The 10,965-nt window shown below is 33.1% G+C and overlaps 1 protein-coding gene across 1 annotated transcript; it reads left to right on the forward strand.

The window, feature by feature from the left end:
- The first annotated feature begins 2,205 nt into the window (after positions 1-2,205).
- On the forward strand, positions 2,206-5,387 carry LOC111375524 (auxin response factor 18-like). Its single transcript, XM_022998364.1, has 4 exons — positions 2,206-2,451; positions 2,623-3,735; positions 4,082-4,917; positions 5,016-5,387. The coding sequence occupies exons 2-4, from the start codon at positions 2,629-2,631 to the stop codon at positions 5,095-5,097; spliced, it is 2,025 nt and encodes a 674-aa protein (XP_022854132.1). The 5' UTR covers positions 2,206-2,451; positions 2,623-2,628; the 3' UTR covers positions 5,098-5,387.
- Positions 5,388-10,965: the final 5,578 nt, after the last annotated feature.

Consider the following 10,965-nt stretch of genomic DNA (forward strand, 5'->3'; position numbering starts at 1 on the left):
TGTTATGGTGGTCGATCTCTAATCTCTAATAGGTTCATAGCAACGTGTCCTATGTGTAAAATGCATCTTTATTATGACGTCTATTATATATATATATTTTTTAATAATTATAATCTAACAGATTAGCTGATAATAATAAAAAATTAATAGCCGGTTACTTTTGGCTTATCCTACATTTCATTCCAAGGGTACATTAATTTGTTTTTTGAACCAACATCTTGCTTTACCCCAGTACTCTCTGGACAGTGAGTAAGAAACCTCACTTGCGATTAAAACAAGAAAAAAGCTCACAATGATCGGACATTGGGCAATATAAGCACAAGCGCATGAATAATAACTATGACTAAATTTTAAAAGAGAGAATGTAATAAGATTTCTAGCATTCGACTTATGAGATTTTGTAAAGAAGAGAGATGAAGAAACATAGAACTTGCATCTCGACTCATCTTGACAATAGGTAATTGGTCGAGTAGAGGTTTCACTAGAATATAATTTTAGCACTGGTTTGATAAAGATTTTTTGAGAAGTGATTATTTGAAAAAATCCTTTTCTCCATTTTTTTTTTGTGAATGTGTAATTAAAGAGCAGAGAAAAATTATGGTAAACATGAAAAATTATTTTTTTGACAAATGTGATTGAAAATTAGCCCTGGTTTTTGACAACATTATTTGAAATTTTTTTCTACAAATTCATTTTCAACCATACATTCATACAATAAAATATTTTGAATATAAATTCAAAATTTTTTCCTACTTTTTAACCACATATTTTTCTAAAAATCACTATTTAAAACATTGTTTTTCTCAAATAATGGTTGTCAAACAGGTATGAAATAGAAATAATTTTAAAAAATCAAAATCAAACAAGAGTTTACTTCAAAAAAAAGTTACTTTTCGTCTCGATTTCTAAAAATTTTCGTGGTTAAAAAAAAAAAAAAAAAGTTCCCCATAGAGCAGCAGTTGAATATGAGTACATACATGGTCCAAGTGTTTGTTGGGGTTTGGTCGTTGGAATCTTGCAAAACAAAGCCTTTCCAGTTTCTATAAATTGATTGAAAAAACACAACCAAAAAAGTAAAAGGGTAATTAACAGGGTAACACAAAAGTGTAAATCGTCCTTAACTTTCATTTTTGGCATTTTCATCACTATTTTCACATTTTGTTGCGAAAACAAGGTTATTTTCATACAATATCTTGATAAAAAAATGTAAAACGACAAATATATCATTCTATTTTAATAAAACAAAAAACAAAAATGAAAAATTTTAAATATACTTTCAATACTATTATGCAAAACGTCCAACTTTTAAATTTTTTTTCCATTTTCACATTTATTTTCACATTACATTCCGAAAATCATCATTTTCATCTATTTTCTCAATAAAAAATTGTAAAATGACTAATAAATCCTCATATTTAAATAAAAAATAAAGAAAAGAAAAATAAAAAAACAAATTACAATTATACTCAATAATTTTTTTAATTATTTATTTGAAATTTATTCGTATTTTTTTTTTTTTGAAAAAATTGGGAGTATAGTTACAATTTATTCTTTATTTTTATTTTATTTAAATAGTTTTACAGCTTTTTATTGAGAAAATGAATAAATATGATGATTTTCGGGATGTAATATAAAAATAAAGGTAAAAATATCAAAAAATGAAAGGTATGGACATTTTGCACAATAATATTAAAAGGTATGTGGACGTTTTGCACAATAATATTGAAAGATATGGATGTTTTGTGCTAATCACCTTTTTAATAATTTATTTGGGCTCATTTATAATTTTTTAAAATGTTTTGGAATATAATTGCAATTTGTTCTTTTCTTTTTGTCTTTTTATTTAAATCGAAGGGTATATTTATCATTTTACAATTTTTATATTCAGAAACTGGATGAAAGGATTTTTTCATAATGAAAGTTTAAAATAGGGTTTAAAATGTCAAAAAGTAAAAAATAAGAACATTTTATAGAATAACATTGATAGATAATAACGATGCTAATTTCTCAAGTAAAATATAAATTACACAATGCATGTCGTATGTCATTTGTCAATATCAATTCTATCTGCTGCCACCGTCTGGTGGTCAGAGGAAGCTTCAGATTCAGGTGTCTGTTAAAAGTCTCTCTCACATACTCATTGTGTGTTTGTCTCCTGTCACTGTCTGTCCCCCTGTCATTATCAACTCTATTTCTCTCCTAACTGTTGCTTAAATCCCCTACTCAGTTTCTCCTTTTCTTATCTCAGTCTGTCATTTAACAGTTTTATGTTGTGTGAAAAGTAATCCTACAACAACCAACCATTGCTCCATTCATTATCTGTCGCTCTTTCTTGAAGCAAAAGGACACATTTTAGATCTTCAATTGTTTAAAGATTCAGAAGTTTTAGTGGAAAATATATAAGAATAAAGGCAAGTTTTGGCTTCAGGGAAAAAAGGCTTATTCCTTTACGTAAGTAGTTCTCAATTTTTTGTTTCATCTGGAACCCAGAAAAGATCTTTATGTTATGTATGCATTAATGGATTCTTGGGCGGGTTTTCTTATAAACTAGTTTTTTTGTTGACACCTTTCAACTTTTTGCTAGAGAAGATTAATGATTGTTGTTTGTGGATGTGTTTGCAGCCAAAGATGATTGATATTATGCATTCTGTGAACAAACCCATGAATCAAGTGGAAAAATACTTGGATACCCATTTATGGCATGCCTGTGCTGGTGGGATGGTTCAAATGCCTCCAGTGAATTCCAAAATCTATTATTTTCCTCAAGGCCACGCGGAACATGCCCATAAAAATGTAGATTTATGGGGATTATCGAAGATTTCACCATTTATTCCGTGTAGAGTTTCATCCATTAAATATTTGGCTGATGCAGAGACAGACGAGGTTTACTCGAAAATTGGATTAGTTCCATTAAGAGGCAATGACGGTGATGGCGATGATGAGTATGGACTTTTGGGATTTGATAAGAATGATGAAAAAGAAAAATCAAATTCATTTGCTAAGACATTGACGCAGTCTGATGCAAACAATGGTGGGGGATTCTCTGTTCCGAGGTATTGTGCTGAGACTATATTTCCGAGGTTGAATTATTCGGCTGAGCCCCCAGTTCAGACAATTTTTGCCAAGGATGTTCATGGGGGGACTTGGAAATTTAGGCATATATATAGAGGGACACCCCGTCGACATCTTTTGACAACCGGATGGAGTAATTTTGTAAATCAGAAGAAGCTCCTTGCCGGTGATTCCATTGTGTTCTATAGGGCAGAAAATGGGGATATACGTGTTGGGATTCGGAGGGCGAAAAGGGGCATTGGCGGTGGACCTGAGGTGTCTTCAGGATGGAACACTGGAGATTCGAACTCTGCCTCATCCATGTTTAGGGGCTTCTCCGGTTTTCTGTGCGAAAACGGGAAATTGGCCATGGCAAATGTTAAGAAAGGGAATGGGGAAATGGAGAAAGTGAAAGCTGAATCTGTTATTGAAGCAGCAAATCTCGCTGCCAATGGACAACCATTTGAGGTCGTCTATTATCCACGAGCTAGCACGCCGGAGTTTGTGGTGAGGGCCTCTTCCGTGAGGGATGCAATGAGAGTCCAATGGTATGCAGGGATGAGGTTTAAGATGGCTTTTGAGACCGAAGATTCATCTCGGATCAGCTGGTTCATGGGAACCGTATCTTCTGTTCAGGTCGAAGACCCCATCCATTGGCCTAATTCTCCTTGGCGCCTTCTTCAGGTAGTTAGTTACATGACAATTTTATTTTCTTGCTGCAATCCATGAGTTCCATAATTATATGCTTCGTTATCATTTTTCAACATGGTATGCATATTTGGAGAAATAAACTTGTTTTCCCAAGAGTTAAGTTGAATTATTACAGTTATTTGTTCTTGAAACTAAGAATTTGCCTCTCTTTATCCCTCTTAAGGCTGTATAAATAAGTTATAGTGTTGTAAGAAACGAAAAACGGAGACTGTAATTTGTTCTCCTATGAGTTGAGTCATTCCTTTGATTTTTAGCTGGAAAAAGAATTTGTCAATCTCCTCAGCTGTTTTCACATTCTTTGATTCGGACATTTTTGCAGGTAACATGGGACGAACCTGATTTACTACAAAATGGGAAACGAGTCAACCCATGGCTAGTTGAATTGGTATCAAATATGCCCGCAATCCATCTTTCCCCCTTTTCTCCACCAAGAAAGAGGTCGCGGCTTCCACAACCTCCAGAATTTCCCATGGTTGGGCAACTTCAGGTTCCATCACTTCTTAGCAACACCCTCATTCTCAGCAGCCCCTCGTGTTTTCTACAGCACAATATTTCTGCAGGCATACAGGGAGCCAGGCATGCTCAATTTGGATCATCTTTACTGGATCTCCACGTCAAAAATCTGCAGCCGGGACTGCACTTGTTTGAGTCGAATAAACTTGATAATCCCATAGTAAATCCAATCTTTGATTCAATATCTTGCTTGCCGATTACAGTAGGAAACTCAACACAAAATTTAAAGCTAGATAATGAAACACAAAAGCCTGTGTTTCTTTTGTTTGGTCAACCAATTCTCACTGAGCAGCAAATCTCTCAAAGTTGTTCTTTAGATAATCAAGAGAATACAGCAAATCTCTCCAATGGTTCTGGATCAGCAGTTATTCAGAATTGTCCACAAGAAACTTCTTTGGACGAACAGTTTCCACGGTTCAAAGATCAGAAACTGGACTTTGGGTTGGCGACAGGACAATGTAAGGTGTTTATGGAGTCCGAAGATATTGGTCGGACCCTTGACTTATCAGTTTTTCACTCATATGAAGAACTATACAAAAAGTTGGCGGAGATGTTTGGCATGGAAAAAACGGAAATGTTGAGCAATGTGCTTTATAGTGATGCTGTAGGCACCACTAAAAATGCCAGAGACGAAACCTTCAGGTAACACGCTATATCATTCTCATTTTGAACTGATTTTGAACAATATTAGTAAATTGTTTAGCGTTCTAATTTTTGTTTCGATCATTTCGCTATTGTAGTGATCTTATGAAGAATGCGAAAAGGCTAACAATCCTGAGGGATACAGGCAGTGACAACTTGGGGAGTTCGATTAGAAGTTGACCTTTGTCATTGGTTAAGTTTGGATTGCCAAGTGTCTGCTTAGCTAGGAAGAGTTTGGATTGCCAAGTGTCTGCTTAGCTAGTTCTTCCTATATAATCTCCTTCTTACATTTGGAAGGTGTGGAAAATATCCCCACTTCAACTAATTTTTGAGGTGTACACTCAAACTTTTGTTCGTCAGCTTCACTTACGGTAATGCAGATTCTTTCTCGAGTCTAGTAGTAGGTACTTCTTGTACACACTATATTGTTCTCCCTAAAATCCTTTATATATACAGAATTATTGGATCGATTTGCAGTTGATGTCATAAATGTATCTAATGATTAGGCTGCACATAATCCAACATATTTTTACTTACATGAGTTATTCAGTGGAAAAGACTTTCTCAACAGAGTAAAGGAACTTGGGATCGTCGATCTCTTCCTTTAAAATTGAGATAAGTTGATGTTGATCGATGGTGCGAATAGCTCATGATGTCGAATTACCGACTAGAGGCTACTTTTAGCAAGTATTTTTACTCTCACAATACCTTTCTATTATATTAGTGAAGGGCAAAAGAGGGGTGAGTGCATTTTAATAACTTTCATATTTCAACAATTATGTATGCTTTGAATTTGAATCACAAGTTCCAAGTAATGCACATTTGTACTTAAATACATCTAAAAAGGTTGAGAAGGTCTGTGTGTTCAATGTTTTTCTTGAATCCAACTAGTGAGACCAAGTTAAGCCTATGCAATTCCTGCATCAATTATTGCACTGCCGAAGTCTATCTTACTTTACAACCCGGCTCCCTGTATCGGCTTGGGATCAGGGTCAGGGACAGAGGCGCCATTGGAGGGGCACCTGCCGGTTCCTCAACCCTGTCCCCAAGCCGGGACAGGGGGCTTTATTCCTTACCTTATTTTGAAATAAATTAACAAGTTCGAAAAGAATTTTGCGTAAAATCATAAATCTGTCATTTACATCTATGAATTTCATATTGACTGATACGTCTCTAGATTGTGTTTCAATGACGGCTAAGACGTTCTTTTCACAACATGATGAATCAAATTTTAGTCAGGCTTTAAGTCTCTGCTTATATGATTTGAAGGGTATATCTCAAGAAGTAGATGGGAGTTTCAACTTTCAACCCTGGAGACAATTATCTGACAAACAGTAATTAGACAGCAAGGTTAAGTGCTGGACAGATTGAATTAAAATCTCAGTTTCAAATGTTGTTTTGAAGTGGTTGGCACACTGCACATTAAGTGATAGCAGTTAATGTTTACATTATTAAACAAGTTCAAGCTAATGGGCACGTGAGGGTGTAACAAGAGATTCAACCCTTGATACATGTGATAATAAATCCTAAATTAAAAGATTTGATTTAGGTAGAAATTAAGAAATTTTATTCTTTTTTGAAATTCCTTTCATTTCTTATTTTTAATTTGTAAATATAATAATAAAATTGGAATTTCTTAGAGTTCTACTAGTCTGATATCTCATTTGTGATAGAATTAAGAGTTATTTGAATGTATGTTTAAAATCGCAAGTGTATTTATGCAAGTTTTTTAGTTAAAATACTTACATAAATTGAACTTATCTAAAAATTCATTGAAATTTGATAATACAATCAAAGTGACTCTCAATAAGGTGTGTACTATAATCCTAATAAAAAAAATAAAAATATATTTATAATTAAATCTAATCCTATTTAACATTACTTATGAAAGTCAGCTTATTCGCTAATAAATTTTAGCCTTTCTTCCTTGTACATGGATTCGACCACAGTTAAATAGGTTGTTCTATTTGATAATTTTCTTGCTCATGTTTATTTTCTACCTTCGCGAGCATTTCATCGATTCTCATAATAAGTGATGTGAGGAAAAATATCGATTTAACGAGACGTGTGTACTACACCGAAAACTTTAAATACCTGTAACTATGGAGTTGACTCTCATCCCAAGACATCCAACTATAAAACCCTACTCTAGCGCCGTATGAACAGGGAGATTTTTTTGGGATAATAAATAAGAATTTGATTAATGTTGAAACAAAGGATTAATTAAGATTGACTTTGATATAATTTACTACTAATTACGAGATCTATGTTTAAGAGGTTGTCGGTCAAAGGGGCAGAATTCTAATCCCAATGGCACAACCACATTGGGGAATGGTTTTACGTAAGCTGTCAATTGAAGAAACAAAGATTATGGGATCAGAAAAATGCTCATCCCAATTAACTTCTTCAATATTGATGTGTGCCTCACTTATCAACACTGTTAACAATTTTTTATTTTATTTTTTTCTCAGCGAGCGTGAATTATATTGATCAACAACATATACAAATACACTGGACATTCCCAAGCAAATAAAAAACAAGGCAGATGTCTATACAACAAAATCGAGCATTCCTCGGTAAAACAAAATGAAAATGATAAAGTTCAACAAAACAATCTAAAGACTCATAGCCAAAGACTCATATTGGATCAAAATATTCGGATACAAAGAAAACATGACTTTGTATATATGTGTTTTAATCAGAGTTACAATGCTATAAATCTGCGTTATAAAATTTTCAAAAATCTTCCTATTTCTTGCCATCTAAATGTGGTAAACTGTCAAAAAAAGTGCAATTTGCTTCACTTTGCTGTGCCAAGATTTTCCCCTACTTTTCTTCTTGATCCATTTGAGAGTGCTAGGAAGTGTGGACATTAACCTTCGAATGCCAACCCATGCACGGATTATGTGCCAAACTAATTTGCTAATTGGACAATTGAAGAACAAGTGGCGAGCAGTTTCTTCCATTCGTTCACAAAAACAGCAATTACGGTCAATTTGAAGATAATGTAATCTGTCCTTCGTAAGTAGTTTCGATTTGGTCGCCAACGACAAGATAAATACATGCTTAGGTGTCAAATATGTGTTCCACTGTTAACAAATTTTATTAGTACCAAAAATTTAACATAATCAAATAAAGCAACAAACAATAGTTTATTTCGTTATGGAGTTTAGATTGTGTGATAGTGATTTCAATACTACATTTCATCAAATATTTGTTTCGTGATTAAATATTAATATATATATATATTAACAATTTGGTCACATACACCTGAATTTGGTTCTACTCCAATTCGAATAGTTATGGTATAAAATGCTCACCAGTAGAGGAAATGTTCGAGAGAGAAAAAAATTGTCTATAATTTTTTTTCTTTTTTCTTTTTCCTTTTCAAGAAGATTGAAAAATAATCCTATGAGTGTGTTGTGTAAGATTTCATGCATCAACTGTCTAAGAAACTTTTTCGTGTTCACGAAAATCATAAAAGTTTACTTCTGATTTATGGTATGTTTAATATGTTGGAGTAAATATTATAATTAACAACTAATCTTGTGTGTTTCCTTTTCTCAATTAATGTTATTAAGACTGATCATGAGTCCATTAATAAACCCCTCCATAATTTTATTACTTAACGAGGAAATATTTTATATGGAAGTTCAAAAAGTTTTATACTAGATAATTAATAGAATTTTAACTTCGTTTCATACTTAATTATAGCTACCAATGTTCAACGAACCGTATTAAATATATACGAAAGTTTAGGATGGTTGGACGTTTTAAGAGATGTGATATTATCTACCAATATTATATTGGTTTTTAGGAGAAAAGCCTTTTATGTATATAAAGTTCTAATTCAAATAATTTTTTTTTGTTAAATAAAGATATAGTTTTATGAAGAAAAGAAGCACGATACATGAGAATTTGATTTATTGATACATCCCATTCAATTGAGTTTAGAAATTTGTGTTCAATATGTTTAAGGCGTGACAAAGTCTATCAATTGTTTTGTTGAATTTTATTAAACTAACGTACTAAAAGTGTCCCAAATGTCTCGTAAAGAAAGTATTGCGTAAATAAAACAATGTACCCCATTATAACAATAGTTACAAATATAAGGGGAGAGGAGAAAGTTTTGGAATTTGAGATTATATTGCAAAATTTCATGGCTTTTGTGTTGAAAGAAATAACACAACTTTTGTTCCACTCCACTGCCAAGGACCAAGATCCAAGAATTCCAGAGATGTTAGAGTCGTAAGTCAACCCTAGATATCCTACCACATTGATATTATAGTCTAAAACTTCATAAAATATAGAATTTAAGAAGATTAGTTAATTGGGTTCCTTGATTTCAGGCCAACACATATTAATACCACTAACATTGTGTTTTGCAACATGGCATCCAAAGTTGTTAGTCTTGGGACAATGTTTATGCTTAATCCCATGGGCGTTCGTGAACCATCAGCATATGTATAGAGATATTCGCGTATCTATATGTATAGATATATTAAGTAGGCTTATTTCCACTAATTATTGGTAGGATGTTTCTTTTATAAAAGAAATCGTTACAAAATTCAGGTTGCTTATTCAATCGAAATGTCAAAAATTTGCCTTCTTGAGTAGGGGTGGATCGAGGAATTTTTGGTGCACAGGCTAAAATTTAAAAGTCGATATAATGAAGGATGATCTCCAGTTAGTCCATCCGAAGCTATACTTTCAGTAGGTCGATTTATCCTTTGAAAGAAGGAAAACAAGTTCTTATTCTTCTTGAGAGCGGGTTGATCTTCCATTTTCAACTTCTTAAAATTGCAAATATATATATATATATATATATAAAATAAAATAAAATAAAAAAATCATCAATGATATTACTCCAACAATAATCAAAAAATAATTTATTAAGCATATAAGGCAACAAAAAAACTCATTAACCCGACAAGACAACATCGTTCACATTTCAATATTGCTGACAAGGCCACAAATGGTGAAATGAGGAGTGAGGACATTTACTCACTAGAAGAGTATACTCAAATTTCAAGCTTTTCTTGCACTGCTACGCAACTGCACCTTCGAATTTGAATTTCGAAACGAATGTATAGCTAAGTAGTGCAGACACTAATTGCAAAATAAAGTTACAATTAGAATAAAACAATGTAAAAGGAAAAAAGGGATAATTGCAGCAAAAGACCAAATCTTTGAAAAATTAACAGACTTTTTCCAAGCCTTTGATCTATTGGAGCCGTCACCCCTAACTTTTCTAAATGTTGCATCTAAGGCCATTTTGGACGATTTTCATCCAAAATTTTGTCAATTAATCAGAAAAATGATTTTAACCACATTTTAACAATTTAAGGAGCAAAATGGTAACTTTACGTTAAAATTAAAAAACGAAAAAGAAAAGAAAGATAAAATTGGTCTTCTTTATACTCTTCCGTAGCCTATCGCCCTGCATTCTCCATCGCCTCCCTGAAAATATCCCAGTTCAACCTCACCACCACCACCTTCGACAGCACAACCTGTAAGTGTTATGCCTTAGATCCAATTGATTTAGGTTGTAAACGCTTTTAATATATTTAATGCATTTGATTTTGGCGAGATCTATTATTTATTTAAATTAATTTTGTGATAAATAATATTAAATAATAGAATCCGAAGATCCAATTTTTAGGTAATCTGTTAATCACAAGGAGTTGTGATTGTGAGATACAAATTACATATAATTGGATCTTGAATAAACCATGATCGTAAGTAATAATGAGATACGAATATCGTTAATACAGTTAGACCATCACGTGCGGCATTTCTTACTTGTGAAGTAAGTAACTGATCTCACGAGCTAAAGTGTGGTGACACTTAAATGAACACGTGTATATTTTGTTATAGAACAAAACATTGGAGACCCGCTAAAAAATTCCACACGGATAACTATCTGAGTGTCAGTGGCTAATCTCTAACGTTCGGTAGTGAAATTGGTCCTTTGATTTGAGGTCGTCATGGTACCTTATATGAGGACAGTCATACTTTGACGGTGTTGGATGTTGCTCTCAAAGGGCC

The sequence above is a fragment of the Olea europaea genome, unplaced genomic scaffold (genome assembly GCF_002742605.1).
Source record: "Olea europaea var. sylvestris unplaced genomic scaffold, O_europaea_v1 scaffold1381, whole genome shotgun sequence".
Classification (NCBI taxonomy): Eukaryota; Viridiplantae; Streptophyta; class Magnoliopsida; order Lamiales; family Oleaceae; genus Olea; species Olea europaea.